This window comes from Drosophila sulfurigaster, chromosome 2L (genome assembly GCF_023558435.1).
Source record: "Drosophila sulfurigaster albostrigata strain 15112-1811.04 chromosome 2L, ASM2355843v2, whole genome shotgun sequence".
In the NCBI taxonomy this organism is placed as follows: Eukaryota; Metazoa; Arthropoda; class Insecta; order Diptera; family Drosophilidae; genus Drosophila; species Drosophila sulfurigaster.
In genome coordinates this window covers 22,406,053-22,424,412 of record NC_084881.1, presented here as the reverse complement: position 1 = coordinate 22,424,412, position 18,360 = coordinate 22,406,053, and the positions used below count along the sequence as shown (strand labels likewise).

Here is an 18,360-nt window from a genome sequence, read left to right as displayed (position 1 = left end):
AAACTATGTACATATACATAGCTAAAAGCGGTGTAAAAATTCACGATTTGATATGAAGTGAAGAAATGCAATACAATTGTGATTCATTTTTATATATATAGAGATATATATACGATTTTTATTATAAATGTTAAATTTAAATACATACATACAACATAAAAATTATAAATTGGAAAAATACACACACAGCTTGCTAGGAGTCGAATCTTTTCCCATATCTTATGCTGTTATCTTTGTTGTTTTTGCTTTTGTTTTCGTATTGTTTTATTTGAGTTTTATTGGTTGATTTCTCTGTTGTTTTTTATATTTTTTGTTGCTTTGCTTGGTTGATCGCTGGTTGATATACATATACATTGAAATCGAATTGAAAATTAAATTGCATTTGTTAAGCGAGTCAAAACAAAGTCGTTTATGTATAAGATTTACTTGTTGTTCTTAGACTTCACTTCATTTGCTTAAACTTCATCTTAATTTTTGAAAGTTTATCTTTTATGTTTATGTTTTTGTTACGATGATTTAAAGAGTAGCATTTAATCTTCGATTGTTGCTAGAGAATGTGGAAATAAAATAAGCTAAACGTAAAGTTTGAAACAAAAATGAATAATTTCATTAATTCCTCTTTGTATGTTTTTTCAATCTTTTCATGTATTTTTTTATTTATTTATTTTTTTTATTTTTTTTTTTTAGATTTTCATTTCATTTTTTCCTTTTCCATATGTGTATATATATATAATTTATATAAATTGCAACTATCACACGTGTCCATCGCAACTTGACGGCCGGATAGATCACACATTGCCACAGATCGAGGACGAGCGAATCTTCAGCTGCTGATCTGAACTGAACAAAACTGAACTGATCTTCGGTTTTATCTTCATCATTACTTTTTTTATTTTATTTGTGTTTTCTTTTTCTTTTTGGAACGCTGCTGAGAACAACTGCAACTGGAATTTCTCTGGTATCATCGTCACCCATTTATAAACAAACTTATCAAGTTTCTTTCATTATTTTTTCGTTTTTGTTTTCTTTACAATTCAATTTTAAACATTTCTACGACACGACGTGAACTCTCGCTTTCATATTTATCATGTTTATTCTTTACCATATTATTTCTAATGCGTTATTTAGAAGTTTTGCATCTGATCGAGATGAAATTGTAGGAGGGAGCTCTCTAAGTGGCGGTTATGAACTATGTGAGGGAATCGGGGAGCGTGGACCAGAGTTAGAAGTATGTTAGGAGCGTTGTGTTTTGTTTACTTTTTGATAACATTTTACGCTTGATTTTAACGGACTATGCTGTTGTTGTTTTTGTTGTTTTATTATTTGCTTTACGTTTTTGTTTTTGTTGTGATTGGTTTAGTTTTTGTGGTTTATCATTTAATTTAATTTATAATTAATATTATCGTTATCTTCTGGTTTTCCATCATCATCATCATTATCAATTATGTGAAATTAAATTGCTTGCCCCTGGGAGCCGGCATTAGTTTTAAATTTTAAATAATGTTTTTATTTATAATTATCAGCATAAACTTTTCAAATCTCTCGTTGGAAATTTCATTTTCTGCAATGACAAAATTAACCGATTTAAATGTAAAATTCTCTATGATCCAATCAATTTTGTTAGGGGCACACACACCTACAAAGGGACATCACTTGCAACAGTTGTTCGTCGTTTGAGTCGGCTCATTTCCATTTGGTTTTATAACAGATCCCTGATTGTTGTCGTTCTTCGGTAGTTTCTTGGCTGTAATGAACAAGAATTATATCATTTAGTATTGCAAATAATCAATAATCTATTGATTTAATAGCAGCACTTACCAATTGCCAAGAAGATATCATTGACATTCATGCCCGTCTTCGCGGACGTCTCCATAAACAACAATCCGTTCTCCTCTGCGTATTGCTTCGCCTCGTCGAACTCAACAACGCGAATGTTGGACAAGTCCGCCTTATTGCCAGCCAACGCAATGACAATGTTCGGTGAGGCCTGAAAAATAAGCGCGTAACATAAATTTCAATTTGTAAGACATTAAAATAAATACAAGTATGCAGGCAAAATATGTGAATATGAGCAAATCCTGAATTCTATTATTTTATTTCTAAATTTTGATTAGTATAAAATAGTAACAACATTTACTCAACAATATTATATCACAAATTACAGAAAAGCAAACTTAAATAGTAATTTTTATTATCTTACTATTTCGTGCATTTATTCTTAGCCATCATTTATGAAATGGATTTTTTACTTTTGGCAAACCTTCAACAGGCCATGACTTGACGTGTATGCAGTGAGGCGTGAACAATGCCGGAAATGATAAATAAGTTCAATGCACGAGACAATGTTTCAATTCAATAAATACGTATGCATGAAACGGCATGAAACGGAGTAAAAAGCACAGGGCTGAAGTACGTTTAATGAGAACTGAAGCACAAAAGGCAAGAATGCAGAGCGGCTTGATTGAATGCATTACTCACTTGTTTATGTAGTTCTTTGACCCAAGTTTTTGCACGCTGAAAACTGTCCTGATTCTGTATATCGTAGACAACGATGGCGGCCTGCGCACCTCTATAATACATGGGAGCTAAGCTGTGATACCTGTAAACAAAGAAATATTTGTTAATAAATAACCCTTATCAAGATACATTTTTAATGAACTGCAACAGCAATAATATACACATTTAGATAACTAAAACTGTATAATCAAATGTAAAGATTAGTTAACATTAACAGACAAAACAATACTTCAGATAATCAATCAGAAAGATTAAGCTACAGTACAATTTAAATTTTTAGTAATTTTAACAGTACCATTAACAGCTAAAGCAACAGCCATGTTATCAATAGCAGAATATGCGACATTACATTAACAGTTGATTTAACATTAGTAGCTAAAGTAACATTACGTTGACATTAACGTTAACCTTAACATCTATTTAATCAGTTCATTGCAAACTTACCGCTCCTGACCGGCTGTATCCCAGATCTCGAACTTGACCACCGTATCCTCTATGCAAATGGTTTGTGTCAGAGAAAGGCAGCACCTATCGTGCTCTCCTGGTACTCGTGAAACTGGCCCTTGACGAAGCGCAGCACCAGCGATGACACAGCTTGCTAGGAGTCGAATCTTTTCCCATATCTTATGCTGTTATCTTTGTTGTTTTTGCTTTTGTTTTCGTATTGTTTTATTTGAGTTTTATTGGTTGATTTCTCTGTTGTTTTTATATTTTTTGTTGCTTTGCTTGGTTGATCGCTGGTTGATATACATATACATTGAAATCGAATTGAAAATTAAATTGCATTTGTTAAGCGAGTCAAAACAAAGTCGTTTATGTATAAGATTTACTTGTTGTTCTTAGACTTCACTTCATTTGCTTAAACTTCATCTTAATTTTTGAAAGTTTATCTTTTATGTTTATGTTTTGTTACGATGATTTAAAGAGTAGCATTTAATCTTCGATTGTTGCTAGAGAATGTGGAAATAAAATAAGCTAAACGTAAAGTTTGAAACAAAAATGAATAATTTCATTAATTCCTCTTTGTATGTTTTTTCAATCTTTTCATGTATTTTTTTATTTATTTATTTTTTTTATTTTTTTTTTTTAGATTTTCATTTCATTTTTTCTTTTTCCATATGTGTATATATATATAATTTATATAAATTGCAACTATCACACGTGTCCATCGCAACTTGACGGCCGGATAGACACACACATTGCCACAGATCGAGGACGAGCGAATCTTCAGCTGCTGATCTGAACTGAACAAAACTGAACTGATCTTCGGTTTTATCTTCATCATTACTTTTTTTATTTTATTTGTGTTTTCTTTTTCTTTTTGGAACGCTGCTGAGAACAACTGCAACTGGAATTTCTCTGGTATCATCGTCACCCATTTATAAACAAACTTATCAAGTTTCTTTCATTATTTTTTCGTTTTTGTTTTCTTTACAATTCAATTTTAAACATTTCTACGACACGACGTGAACTCTCGCTTTCATATTTATCATGTTTATTCTTTACCATATTATTTCTAATGCGTTATTTAGAAGTTTTGCATCTGATCGAGATGAAATTGTAGGAGGGAGCTCTCTAAGTGGCGGTTATGAACTATGTGAGGGAATCGGGGAGCGTGGACCAGAGTTAGAAGTATGTTAGGAGCGTTGTGTTTTGTTTACTTTTTGATAACATTTTACGCTTGATTTTAACGGGACTATGCTGTTGTTGTTTTTGTTGTTTTATTATTTGCTTTACGTTTTTGTTTTTTGTTGTGATTGGTTTAGTTTTTTGTGGTTTTCTTTATCATTTAATTTAATTTATAATTAATATTATCGTTATCTTCTGGTTTTCCATCATCATCATCATTATCAATTATGTGAAATTAAATTGCTTGCCCCTGGGAGCCGGCATTAGTTTTAAATTTTAAATAATGTTTTTATTTATAATTATCAGCATAAACTTTTCAAATCTCTCGTTGGAAATTTCATTTTCTGCAATGACAAAATTAACCGATTTAAATGTAAAATTCTCTATGATCCAATCAATTTTGTTAGGGGCGCACACACACCTACAAAGGGACATCACTTGCAACAGTTGTTCGTCGTTTGAGTCGGCTCATTTCCATTTGGTTTTATAACAGATCCCTGATTGTTGTCGTTCTTCGGTAGTTTCTTGGCTGTAATGAACAAGAATTATATCATTTAGTATTGCAAATAATCAATAATCTATTGATTTAATAGCAGCACTTACCAATTGCCAAGAAGATATCATTGACATTCATGCCCGTCTTCGCGGACGTCTCCATAAACAACAATCCGTTCTCCTCTGCGTATTGCTTCGCCTCGTCGAACTCAACAACGCGAATGTTGGACAAGTCCGCCTTATTGCCAGCCAACGCAATGACAATGTTCGGTGAGGCCTGAAAAATAAGCGCGTAACATAAATTTCAATTTGTAAGACATAAAAATAAATACAAGTATGCAGGAAAAATATGTGAATATGAGCAAATCCTGAATTCTATTATTTTATTTCTAAATTTTGATTAGTATAAAATAGTAACAACATTTACTCAACAATATTATATCACAAATTACAGAAAAGCAAACTTAAATAGTAATTTTTATTATCTTACTATTTCGTGCATTTATTCTTAGCCATCATTTATGAAATGGATTTTTTACTTTTGGCAAACCTTCAACAGGCCATGACTTGACGTGTATGCAGTGAGGCGTGAACAATGCCGGAAATGATAAATAAGTTCAATGCACGAGACAATGTTTCAATTCAATAAATACGTATGCATGAAACGGCGTAAAAAAAAAGCACAGGGCTGAAGTACGTTTAATGAGAACTGAAGCACAAAAGGCAAGAATGCAGAGCGGCTTGATTGAATGCATTACTCACTTGTTTATGTAGTTCTTTGACCCAAGTTTTTGCACGCTGAAAACTGTCCTGATTCTGTATATCGTAGACAACGATGGCGGCCTGCGCACCTCTATAATACATGGGAGCTAAGCTGTGATACCTGTAAACAAAGAAATATTTGTTAATAAATAACCCTTATCAAGATACATTTTTAATGAACTGCAACAGCAATAATATACACATTTAGATAACTAAAACTGTATAATCAAATGTAAAGATTAGTTAACATTAACAGACAAAACAATACTTCAGATAATCAATCAGAAAGATTAAGCTACAGTACAATTTAAATTTTTAGTAATTTTAACAGTACCATTAACAGCTAAAGCAACAGCCATGTTATCAATAGCAGAATATGCGACATTACATTAACAGTTGATTTAACATTAGTAGCTAAAGTAACATTACGTTGACATTAACGTTAACCTTAACATCTATTTAATCAGTTCATTGCAAACTTACCGCTCCTGACCGGCTGTATCCCAGATCTCGAACTTGACCACCGTATCCTCTATGCAAATGGTTTGTGTGAGAAAGGCAGCACCTATCGTGCTCTCCTGGTACTCGTGAAACTGGCCCTTGACGAAGCGCAGCACCAGCGATGATTTGCCCACAGCCGATTCGCCAAGTAGCACCAATTTGAATTGGCAACTTTTATTCTGCGAGGTTCCATTGGGGCGTTGTGCGGCTCCAGAGCCAGAGCCCCCACTGCGTGGTGTTGTTGCCATTTTGCTGTGTTGTTCTTGTTGTTTTTGCTGGTGTTGTTGTTGCTGCTGCTATTGCAGTTGCTCTAAATTGCGCTTAAAACTTACTAAATATGTTCAGTATAGAATTACGGACGGTCAACAAGCTTCGCTCTCTCTCTCTCTCTCTCTTTCGCTATCTGTGTTAGTGTGTGTGATCTATAAAAAAAAAGGGAGAATGAGATATGAAAATAATATTCGAAATATGCGCGTTGATAAACAAAATAAAAACGCTGCGCCGCGTCATTGGCCTTCTGGCGCCTTTATTTACATCGCCGCCTTGCCGCTAATCGAAATTCATTATTCATGTCGAACACACGCATTATTCTGAGTTATCGTTTCTGTGGCTTGCAACGGAGAGTGGAGCATGCAGATTAAAGTAACAGTAACTGTAACAGTGTCGAATGATTCGACAAAACATATGCCAGAGTAACGCCCCACCAAAAGAAATATGTTGGTAGGCAACAAAAAAGCATCCAAAAACTATAATTCTCATGCTCGACGGCCAAAAAGTATATGTTTCTTTATCACACCACATTAACAGCCATATCTAAAGCCCCCCTTTTTGTCGCATGCACACCTGACAGCCAAGCAAGCTTGCCATTGCTTGCCCATTGTAAAGGTCATGTTCGCAAGAACCATTTAAATACTCTTCGACAATACAATCAGAGATTTAAAGTATTCTGAAATTATTTCCGTGTATAAAAGTATACAAATTTGAAAATACAATACCAATTTTTATTTAATAGCTAAACTGTAATTTTTATAATAAAAAAACAGGGACTGTAACGATAATTGTTAGAAATCTGAAAAAAATAACAATGTGCCAAACCAACATTTGGTTTTGACAAAATCCCAAAACTATTTCTCTTGATAAGCACTACATTTGTTATATTTAAGTGTAAGGTTGATTCTTGGGCACTTCACTGCCTACAAAACAGTCAAATATAAATCATATTTTGTAAAGCGTAAAGCTTTTCAGCTGAAAGCTCACTAATACTTGTACAAGCACACAAAACCGGTTAATGCTCTCTTTTATCTTGCTCTCTAACAAGGTCAGGCAAGGCCGAAATCTTATCATTATATTGCACACACTTAAAGACCAATATATAAATGCATGTTTTCTTGTTATTCAAAAAAAAAAATAATAATAATATGGCAACGCTGGTCAGCTAAAATCTAGCGTATGCTAATTGAGCGACAAAGTTCAATGTCAAGAATGTGGCGAGGAGAAAATGATTGCGTGTCAGCGACAAACATTTACACACACACATTTACATACACTCAAACATAGTTAATTGCAAATTGCGCTAATCACAACAACAAAGCAACTAAAAATACTTCAAACACGCGCAACAACCAGGCGAAGCCCTAAAAATGTTTAGGCGCAATTATTGTACACTCTCTGTCTATGTAAATATGCATGTATGTGTGTTCTTTAGACACTAAAAGGGTTTTTATGGTTTGCTCATCTGTCTACTTTTTCTTTCATGAGCAACACTCTGTAAACAAAACACTCGCACACACCGCCAGACTGTTATCGATAACATGTTCTATCTTATCTGCATAGCGATAGCTTTACTCACAGTCAACACGATACAACAAAAGCGAAGAATTAGTATAAATGAAAACCACTTTTAAATGACTTCAGATCAGATTCAAGCACGATTTCATCAACTTGTCATGTATACTAAAATTAGCTTAGCTTGTTTGGTTTGTCAAAGGATCAGCATAGTTTACAAAACAGTTTACACAACAGTGCGTCATTCTCGATGAAAATATAATTTATACCCAATGTTAGTCATGCGATTGTAGGTAGTGAGATAGAGAGCAACTACAGAGTAGCATTAACTGGAACTGTTATCAGTCCTCTGTGTTCTGTGAATCACAATCTGCACATTCTCTGCTAAGTATTCAGTCGATTCGCTGCTGCTGTAATTCATAAATGCAAATAGTAGTGTGCGTGTGTCTGTTAACTCCCACACTCGCGTACTGCGTCTCCACAATTAATTAACAGTGCGATGCTAAACTGTACAGAGAAATCTGTAGGAGGAACAAGGCGGGAACTACAACAATGCGGATGGAGGTTTAGCGAAAGGGAGATAGAGTGTGAGTGAGTACAGAAAGATCTTTGGCGGAAATAGATATAGGGGCGGATGTGGAGGGAGAGTGCCTCCTGATAAAAATCAATGCAAAATTAATTATACAGTTGCAAGTAGAAGTAGACGCTGAGAGAAAGTGGAATGCGCCGCATACTGTAAATGACAGTTGTTTGTATATGTGTGTGTTGTTATTAAATTAAGCACTAACATCACAACAACAAAAACGCTAAAAAAAAAACCTTGCCGCATTAACAGTTGACGTTTTCTATTGTTTGCCATTCCATACTCGTTTTGAGCTTTCGACGCTTTCGAGGAGCAAAGTGCACACTCACACACACACGGTCGTAAATATCGAAGTCACTAAGCTCGACTTACACACACGTGCATGAAACATCTCACTCTCCAATACTCTCGCTGTTTCTGTCACTCTCGTTTGCCAGTTCAAAGTTAAAACAGTATATCTTGTTGCTGTTCTGCTCTCGCTTGCTTTGCCAAATGACGTCGTTGCATTTTTATCGCAATTTTATTATACTACTATAACGCTTTTGTTCAATTCAGTTCATTTGGCGTCTTTTTGTCTCTCATAAAGCTGCACTGCAACGGCCGCTTCAAATTGAACTTAATCAAAAGATCACATGATTTGGAGAAAAGCAAATATATTCTAAATAACAGGCTGTATTGTTAATTGTTTTAGCAAACACTACCACAGTTAATATACAAAATTAAACTACGATCGTACCAGAAATCACCACAAGAAATAAACACTGCGGCGGGCGACTCGTTGTTTGTAGAAAATTCAATAAAATATGAAAACAAAAGTACAAAGCGGCGGCCAGTCAGGAAATTACCGTACAATACTTAAACAGCTGACGATGCGTCATTCACACAGAAAACTAAACGGCTACTAAACACCCATACATACACATATGTACATACGTACATACAAATATTCATATGGGCATAAAGAGAGCAAATGACCAAAGGGTACTGAGAGAGCAAGTAGAAAGAAATACGCACATCATTTGACATAGTAACAGTTGCTAATTCTTATCGATAACCTGATGGGAGATCTTCGTTAACATGTAATGTTAAGTAAAAGGTAAAGGCCAATGCCAACCATCATTGATTTTCCTTCAAAATTCAACAAGTGAGAAAAAAAAAGATCGTAATTTCAGAAAGTTGAGATGTCGTTTTCTAACACGTCGGCAGATTTCAGTTCTTTTTAGCTGGTTCAGCGATAATTTAATAAAAGCACAAAAACAAAGAAAATTCAATATGTGACATTGTTTACATTTGTCGAAGGCTCTTGTTATTTTTTTCTTATACTTGATACAGGGTGCAAGAATGATATATGAAGTAGAAGTAGAACCGGGGGCGTCAACGATAAGCGACGATTGTAGATAAATTCAAAGTACACACACATGCACAGAGAGATATTTCGAAGCTTTGCACTTTAAGACGCAAAAAAATGAAAATAAGAATAAAACAAAGAATCAGGCAGAATACTCGCAAGAACTCTGAGCTGATAACCTGAGACCTCCGTTCACTGTCTTAAACACCTGCAGCACTTCTATTATTCAGTTATATCGCCCTTTTGGCTATCATTCATGTGCAAAAACAAACGCACAATTATTGCGCGATTTGTTGCCACTGTGCGCGGTGCTGCAGTCGAGCGACTTACTGCTGTCCCTCTCTGGCTCATGCTATCGCATACAACGCACCCAAATTCGAGGACAGCTATCGCACTCGTTTACTCACACTACTTTTGCAGCAGCAGGTTCAAAGTATGCATGTGTGTGTGTGTGTGTATGTTTTTGTGGGGCGAATTGATTGCGCTCGCGCTCTCTTTCTCTCTCAGCGCTCAGCAACGGCTGCTATCGATGACGATTGTAATGGTGGACATGAAAAATTTTTACACAACTTTCTTAATTAATTTGAGAAATAAACGCGCGCCCTTTCTACCAAACACTTGTGTTTCACGTTACGCACTTTGATTGCAGCTTCTAGTTGTTGTTGTTTTTTGCACGCTTTATTTTTTTGCCGTTTGCCACACGCTCTTTGTTTTGTGTTTTTGTCTGTGATTTACGATTTCTTATTTGCGTTTTGTACGTAGCGCAGCCACGGAGCACTTGGTGAAACGAAACGCACGCAGACAGAGATAGACAGCGACTGATTCTTTCTTTCTGCTCCACACCACGACTCTCATCACAGCTCAGCTCAGCCGTAGTTGTGTTGCCAGCCAGCCTCTTGTTTTTGTCAGTTTCAAGGCGTTACAACAAATGTCAGACGTGACTTGCACTTTTAAATATTCTTTTTTATTATTATGTTTAGTTCGCGATTTTAATAGCAATTACCCACTCTGTTTTCGAATAATTTTCCTCAATTAAACTTAAGAATCCACTTACAAATTTTTTTTAGAGCTGTATCCAACGTGACCGCAAGTTGTTTTTCCGAATATACCAAAATGTACCATAAAATATAATTGAACGACTCACCAACTCAACGAAACCAACCGAATATAGTTCAACTTTCGTTGAATCGAATTAATTTGGAATGTAATTTTTCACTATAATATTGTAAATAATTTTATAATTATAAGTTTAATTTGCACTTCAATTATTTATTATGAAACTCTATGTTATACCAGAAATTATGCTGAAAATCTGTTAATAATGAAAATTTCAATAAATTCACGTGAAAATATAGGTATTTTATTAAATTATTAGCGATAACGTGAATATTGTTTAATTTTGACAAAAGAAGAAATACTGCCCCGCGTTAGTTTTTAAACCTTAACCTTGCTTAAACAGTAATTAACAAAAACTATTAAAAAGAAATTAAATCTTATTCTTTTTATCGTGTATTAAATATTGGTAACCATGGTATTTGCGGAAATGGCAAGTTTTTGGTATGTTTCGCAGAGCAAAACGTATATTTTCAAATGGACTTGAGAGGTCACACTGTTAATAATAACATTTGAGGCGAGAGAAGTGAAAACGTCGAGCAAAAAAATTGGTTAAATCGTTGCCTATGTATATGATTAAATAATTGTGCTTTTACTAGAACTGAGAGTGCGGCTTAAGATTACTGTGACTATTAAAACATTCAGTGATTACCAAATTGTGCAAACCAACAACTGCGTCCTGTTGCGAACTCAACTTACACACATACACGCGTACATTATTCACACGCACACAACTACAACGATTTTTGTGATCTCTGCGCTGCGCCTCCTTTGCTGTCGTACACACACACAGCACACGTATACGCACGCATACACTAACATACGTTGTGGTCTCCCCGTCGTCGCAGTTTTCACAGCTGCAACGCAAATTCCAAAAAGGAGTTTCTACACTTTTAACATCAAGTGACCCGTGAAAAGGAATTTAAAGCGCATATTGTAAAATCTACAAATCTATAAAAGGTGCAAGAAATATTGATTTTGCTTAATTTACATGTATAAAAACTATTTGCATTATTGAACACATAGCAGCAGTCTATCAATTGATGTTAATTGAATTTGCCACAAGCTGTTGCATATGCGTGAATAGAAAAATTCGCATTTGCATGAATCCTGGCGCAGTTTGCACGTGGCGTCGTCGCCAACGTCGACGTCGTTGTCGGTTCACTCTAGGTGTGACCTCCGCATACACACGCAACAATTATGTGTGTGTGAGCTTGCCCTGGAATTTTCTCAATCACTCTGCTTGACTATCATAGAGATGTACACAAAGTATGTGATTGATATGATTGATCACAACAACCGCAAGGATATATCGATAACTTGTCTCTTCTATAGAATTGTGCTTGAATTTCTCATTGATCTATCTAGCTATGAGCTTTCTGCTTTGCTGCACACTTCACTTCTAATTCTTAAAAGCTTTGCTTACAAAACAAACTGTCTTTGTCTCTATATCTCTTATAACAAGAAGGATACTTTCATTTTATTGCAACGATAAGTTGTTGTCTTCAATTTGTTATTGATGGCAATCGACGACTTTCATTCTTTGTCGGTTGTTATAGAGATGTACGCAGGGTAAGCCAATAATGGCCATTATAATTTTTCTATATTCTAGTTTAAAACAACTCTTTGCATTTTGATGACAAAGTTTATTCGTCGCTTTATGTCACTCAATGCAAGAACTTTATCGAAATGAAAATAATAACTTTTTTAACTTACAAAACAAAATGTCTCTCACCGTAGTAAGGATCTATTGTTTTATTGCACCGATAAGTTGTGTTCATAATGTGATCGTTTATTAGCTGCTTTTGAGCTTTCTTCTATGCTAAAAACCGTACTTCCACACAACTCTTTTTGTCTCTTTGCATTTGAAAGCAATACCTAACTCTCTTTGTCTTTATCTCTCCCTTACAGATGGCTTTGAAGCAGCAGCCTTTGACTGGCAGGCTGAAGTACTGAGGAAGCAGCAACAGCGGCGGAAGCCTGAATGCTCTGAAGCATTTATCTGAGTGCTTCATAAAGGAGGGGCGGCCATGAGGAGCATGTTCCGTCCGATCAAGAAGATTTTTACGTACATCCAAAAAAATGCCAGCAACAGCACAATGTTTGGCAGCACAACAAGCGTAAACAGCGAGCTGGACGTTGCCACAACTAGTGGCAAGCCAGAGGAAGAGGAGCAAGCAGTGGCAGAGCAACAGCAACAGGAACACGAACAGCAGTCACAGGATGAGGATGATATTGAGCGTCAAATTAAGACGTCCATCATTGATGCAAGTAAAGTGCATGCAGCGGCGGCGGCTAAAGCGAAATTAATGGTGCCTCTGCAACTCGACGATGAGCTGGCGGATTTCGCGCATGAGCCGCTCACCGACGACGACGAAGTGCATCAGCATGTGGTGCACGAAGATGACGAGGAACTGGACGAACAGTATCTGGAGCTGGATAGTTTTCCCAACAATGAGATTATTGTGATCAGCGATAACGAGTTAAATTCATCGCTCGCCTCCGATAACATATCCGAGGATCCGTTGGCCATCGATGAGTTCACGCAGCAGCAGCCCGAGGATGAGGAGGAGGGCATTGAGAACAATGGGGAGCTGCTCTGGCTAAAGCTGGACACTCCAATGCCGGTGACAAGCGATGGCAACCACATTGATGGCCACACGATGGTGCTGCCTGAAGCTCCGGGCGAAGGGAACGCAACGCCCAAGACGCCGGTGAAAACTAAAGAAGAGGAACTGCGCAGCGATGGAGGCTCCGATTCGGGTTTGGGAAGCGAAAACGATCGACTCAACAACACGGCGACAACGATTGCTTCAGCTTCAATTCCTGTGGTAGCCACAAGTGCGGTGAAACCTTTGCGGTCCAATTTGAAGCGCCGCCTGGAGGATGATGCCATTGAGCTGGCCCTGCCGCCCGATCTCTCCACGTCCAACTGCTCCTCCACCAGCGCCTCCACGACCCAGAAACGCGCCAAGCGTTCCATCAACTTTGACAACGTCAAGGTCTATTACTTTCCGCGGCAACAGGGCTTCAATTGTGTGCCCACCGCCGGCGGATGCACGCTCGGCATGGGCGCGATGCATATTGCCTTCAAGACCATGACGCTGGCGGAGCACGCCGCTGAACTTCGACGTGCACATCGCAGCCAGAATCAGGAGCAACAGCAGCAACAACAGTTGCGCTTGGGCGGCTCGAGCAGCGACGAGAGCGAAGAGTCCGAGGAGGATTATTTGAGCGAGGGCAGCGGCAGCGATGCCGACGATGGCTCCAATGGCTTCCTGCAACCGGTGACGCCCAAGCAACGTCGGGCACTGCTCAAGGCAGCCGGTGTGCGCAAGATCGATGCGAGCGAAAAGATCGATTGCCGGGACATCAGGAATTCGCGCGAGGTGTGCGGCTGTTCGTGTCGCGAGTTTTGTGATCCCGAGACTTGCGCATGCAGCCAGGCGGGCATCAAGTGTCAGGTAGATCGCGCCATGTTTCCGTGCGGTTGTACGCGTGAGGCATGTGGCAACACGGTGGGGCGCGTGGAATTCAATCCGACGCGTGTGCGCACCCATTACATACACACGGTGATGCGACTGGACATGGAGCAGCGACAGAGCCAAGGAGCGCCAGTTGTGGCAAGTGGCAATCAGAGTGGCTTGGCGTATGGCAACAGCAGCAGCGCCGCGAGTGGCGTCTCACCTGCTGTTGCCGCCGCCGCTGCCGCTTCATCGCATTGCTATTTCATGCAGCCGCAATCAAACTACAGCTCCGGCTATGCCTCGCCAGCTTACACGCCCGAGACGAGCGTCAGCTACTATCAGCAACAACAGCAGCAGACACCACAATCGCCAGTTGCAGCGACAGGCAGCAACGCTGCTGCTGTCCAGCAGTCGAGCTATGCGAGCAGCTATCCGCAGCTGGACAGCCTTGATTCGGGTCTCTTTGCCAGTGGTAGCAATGCCACGCCCTCGTATGGAGAGCTGTTGACGCCCACCTATCATCAAACCATCGGCTATGGCAGCGCTCAGGTGAGTAGAGCTTTGTGAATCCTCCAGACAGTAGAAGACCCCGAATTCGAAACTTCGACCGAAATATATAAGAGAGGGGAGGAATCTGTTCGTCTTTTTGACTATGGAGCAATAGGAACATAAAGACCAAAGCCATGTCTCTGTTTGCACGATTTTAAATGAATTATGCGCTCATTTTGGCTCTTAATCCTGATAAAAAGAGTGCTTGAAAGGGTAATTCTTTAGGTTACTCATTAGAAATGTGTCCTAAATATGGTTCTCCAATTGTTTATCTTAAAAGGGTTAGTGAATAATTTCTTCCTATTCTATAATGATTAGAAACCCTTAAGCCACTAAGAGATATTGTTTCAGAATCGAATTTTCTAGAGAATCCATCCACTCTTCAATGAGTTGGGAGCATTAGAAAGCTTTAAGGCGCTTGGAAGATTAAAAATGATTCCAAATCATGTTCTCAACATACTTTCACAAGTAATTGACTTCAAATCCATGGAAGGAGTATCCTTAATTAACAAATTCTTTAGGGAACGCAATAACATCGCTTTACTACAATAAAAATAAATGATCTCTGCAGGGTTTCTACAACTAACTAAAAAACTTTAACCCAAGAAATTTTAAGTTGGCCACAATAATAAAAATTTACAACATTAAGAGCAATTAAAAACTCTATTCGTGAGAAAATAAAGTCGTGTCAAGCTGGACTGGAAGATATCACACTAATAATATAAAACAATTAAAATGTAGATAAAAAGAAATTGTAAACTGCAATAGCGACCCTATAATTATAAAATAGGCGTGTCACTTGAAAAACTGAATTGTTTTGGTTTTCTCTAGTTTTGTAAAACCAGCGTACACAATTTTTGAGCAAAGGGCAGTCAAAATATCAAATTAAGCGACACAGAGAGAGAAAGATGTGAGAGAGAAATGAGAGTGTCAGAATAATGGGAGCATTAGGAGCGTATTGCTTAAAACATTGCTGGAGTTAAACCCATTCTGCAACCAATTTACCCGTTTTTAACTGACGATTCTTTTTGCACTTGCAGCTCAACTCGTACAGCGGCTACCAGCAGACGACGTCCACGAGTGGCGGTGGAAGTGCATCGCCCGGATCGTACAGTTCGTGCTCGGTGCCATCGGCTCCACCTTATGGCAATGCGACGACGACAGCCTCGAATGCGACGCAATATCAGCACACGAATGCACTGGAAACCACCGTCGCAGCCTCGATCAGCAGCAGCAGCAACTGCTCTGTGGTCACCGCCAGCAATTGCTCGACGGTGATGGGACGCCTTGGCAGCGCCACAGTGCCTGCGGATTTTATCAGTTTGAATGCACCCATTGGCAGCTCGTCGCGTCTCTCGCAGATCAATGATTTGCTGCAGCACAATCGCAACACCACAGCCGCCTTGGTGGCGGTATCCGAGGGCTATGCGGCTGCCACAGTGCGCAGCAGCAGCAGCCAAAGTAATAGCACCATTGACTCCATTGACACGCCACCCATTGTGGAGGAGGCGCAACGCGGCAGCTGCATGACCTTCGAGGAGCTGCCGCCGCCGCTCATCAATCCCACGCCCATTGTGGCCGTTGTGGAGCAACCCGAACGCAAGCAGCAGCTCTTAACGCTGACCTCGACGCCACAGCCACGTCAACCGTTAGCTACAGCATGTGGTGAAGTGGTAGGAGGAGCGGGAGCCGGAGCGGTAGAGGGCGATGTCATCTAAGTATGGTCGTCACATCCTGGGATAGTTTTTATAGCAATTTTACACAGCAGAAGACTTAATTATGTTTAAGTGGGCAGCGTTGGAATCAAAAGCAAACAAAAACAAAACATAAAATAGTTTATACAGAACCGTTTACTTTTTATCGAGTAAACGGTCTCGAAAGCAGATGCAACTCAAAAAGCACTAAACGCAAAATGCTTGTCTCCGATTCAATTTACTACTTTCCCATCCCACTTTCCGCTCTCCGCTCCGACATCAGCAGCAGCAGAGTTAGCGCCTTTGTATAAATCAGTTTTAATTGTTAAATTTAGCCTTAAGATACACAATGTAATTTAGTCACTAATTCGTTGCTTAGGTTTGGATCTTAAAACTTCCTTTTTTTTTGGTTATCTGCCTTGCTACTTCCAAGTTCGTCCTCAATTTGAAACTACAATTTACCTCGTTGTTGCAACGAATTTCACACTTGAGCTCAGCCAATTTGTTTTCACAATATATTTATTGTACAACTGTTTTTTATTATTATTATTATTTTTGCATTTAACGTTTCCAAATTGACCAATTGTGAATGAATTTTATTTTTGTAATGTCAACAAATTGAATTTGATCGCCTGTCCGTGATGTTCTTAAGTATTCAGTTAGTTCTGTAAGTTCCGCCTATTTCTTTTGACCTCGGCTGTATAGCCTTAATGAACCCCACAATGGCAGCAGCGACAACAACAATACAAGAACAAGATAAAAACCAATAACAGAAACAACAAATATACATTAGACACGATTTAAGTAGTAATACTTATTATTGTATGTATATGCAAACTCGATAAACAACAAGAAAAATACAAAAAAGAAAAACTAAAAGAAATAAGATAAAAGTAAAACAAAACATAAAGTGAACTAAATAAAAGTAAAAAGTAATTGCAATTATTTAAATAAATATTGAATACAAAATAGCAAATAATTTTGTGGTTTCATTTTAAAGAGTTTGTGGAATGCTTTACTTGAAAAGTATTTCCAACGTGGGACAGCAAAATTTTCATAACAACTGGCTAATCAGAGATACAATTTCAGAATATTATAATGCTTTAGTTTCAGAAGAGTCGGGGAAAGTATTTCCAAAATGGGTTAGTAAAATATATTTATAATCTAGATAATAAACGATATAGTCTCGGAATATTTGAATATTGAAATGTAACAGATGACATTTCATTTTAAGAAAGAGACTCGGAAATATTTTGAAAATGTGTTAGTAAAATTTAGATTTAATCTAAATAATAAAAGCTACAACTTTAGAATAGAATATTGCAATATTGGAATATTTCGAAATAGAAAATGCACTTTAAATTTAAAATGTGAATCGATACGAAGTTGACACATATTATAAAAATATACATTATTTTTAAATAAGATATGGATTTTGAATTTGTTTAAATCCAAGATGAGTATTACCCACTGTGCCTGAAACTGTCTAGTATGGAAATACTATGTTATCTATAGCTCTAGTCACATGTCTAGCCCATTTCTTGCCCAGGCTTATCAGTTCAAGACGAGCCCCCTTTTTAATAGCCAAAATAAAAAACATGAAATCGGAAATTAAGAAAAACATTTAACGTCACAGGATTACGTGCTGAAATTCTATATGACTATTTTGTACGTGTCGAATGATCAGAGAACTTGCTGTACTTATAGATTAGTTAGTTAACTGATTTATGAGTGTTTTGTGGCCAAACAAAGTTAATTGTAACTTTGCCGCTCAATTGGAACAAGTTGATTACCGCTTGGAAAGTTCTCAAACATTGTGAAATTGCATTTGGAAAACCAAAGTGTATATTAATGATACCTAAATAAAAGTGCTGACTAATGCAACGTTCGTTTAAGTAATAGGCGACAATAATATAA

The 18,360-nt window shown here is 37.8% G+C and overlaps 3 protein-coding genes across 3 annotated transcripts; 1 reads left to right on the top strand and 2 right to left on the bottom strand.

Moving 5' to 3' along the window:
• Window positions 1-232: 232 nt before the first annotated feature.
• LOC133848152 (ras-related protein Rab-5A-like) lies at window positions 233-3,799 on the bottom strand. The gene is given in 7 exon segments (XM_062283591.1): window positions 233-1,561; window positions 1,637-1,744; window positions 1,819-1,987; window positions 2,479-2,599; window positions 2,962-3,032; window positions 3,035-3,115; window positions 3,677-3,799. Coding segments are annotated over 6 exon segments (660 nt in total). The 3' UTR covers window positions 233-1,561; window positions 1,637-1,649.
• Window positions 3,422-10,449, bottom strand: LOC133850181 (ras-related protein Rab-5B). The gene is made up of 6 exons (XM_062286209.1): window positions 10,259-10,449; window positions 5,887-6,326; window positions 5,404-5,524; window positions 4,750-4,918; window positions 4,568-4,675; window positions 3,422-4,490 (listed from the first exon to the last, which is right to left on the bottom strand). Exons 2-5 carry the CDS (start codon window positions 6,150-6,152, stop codon window positions 4,581-4,583), a joined length of 651 nt encoding a protein of 216 aa, XP_062142193.1. The 5' UTR covers window positions 6,153-6,326; window positions 10,259-10,449; the 3' UTR covers window positions 3,422-4,490; window positions 4,568-4,580.
• Window positions 10,450-11,220: 771 nt separating this feature from the next.
• LOC133838733 (uncharacterized) lies at window positions 11,221-17,422 on the top strand. The gene is made up of 3 exons (XM_062269957.1): window positions 11,221-11,693; window positions 12,645-14,749; window positions 15,790-17,422. The coding sequence occupies exons 2-3, from the start codon at window positions 12,764-12,766 to the stop codon at window positions 16,465-16,467; spliced, it is 2,664 nt and encodes an 887-aa protein (XP_062125941.1). The 5' UTR covers window positions 11,221-11,693; window positions 12,645-12,763; the 3' UTR covers window positions 16,468-17,422.
• The last annotated feature ends 938 nt before the right edge of the window (window positions 17,423-18,360 follow it).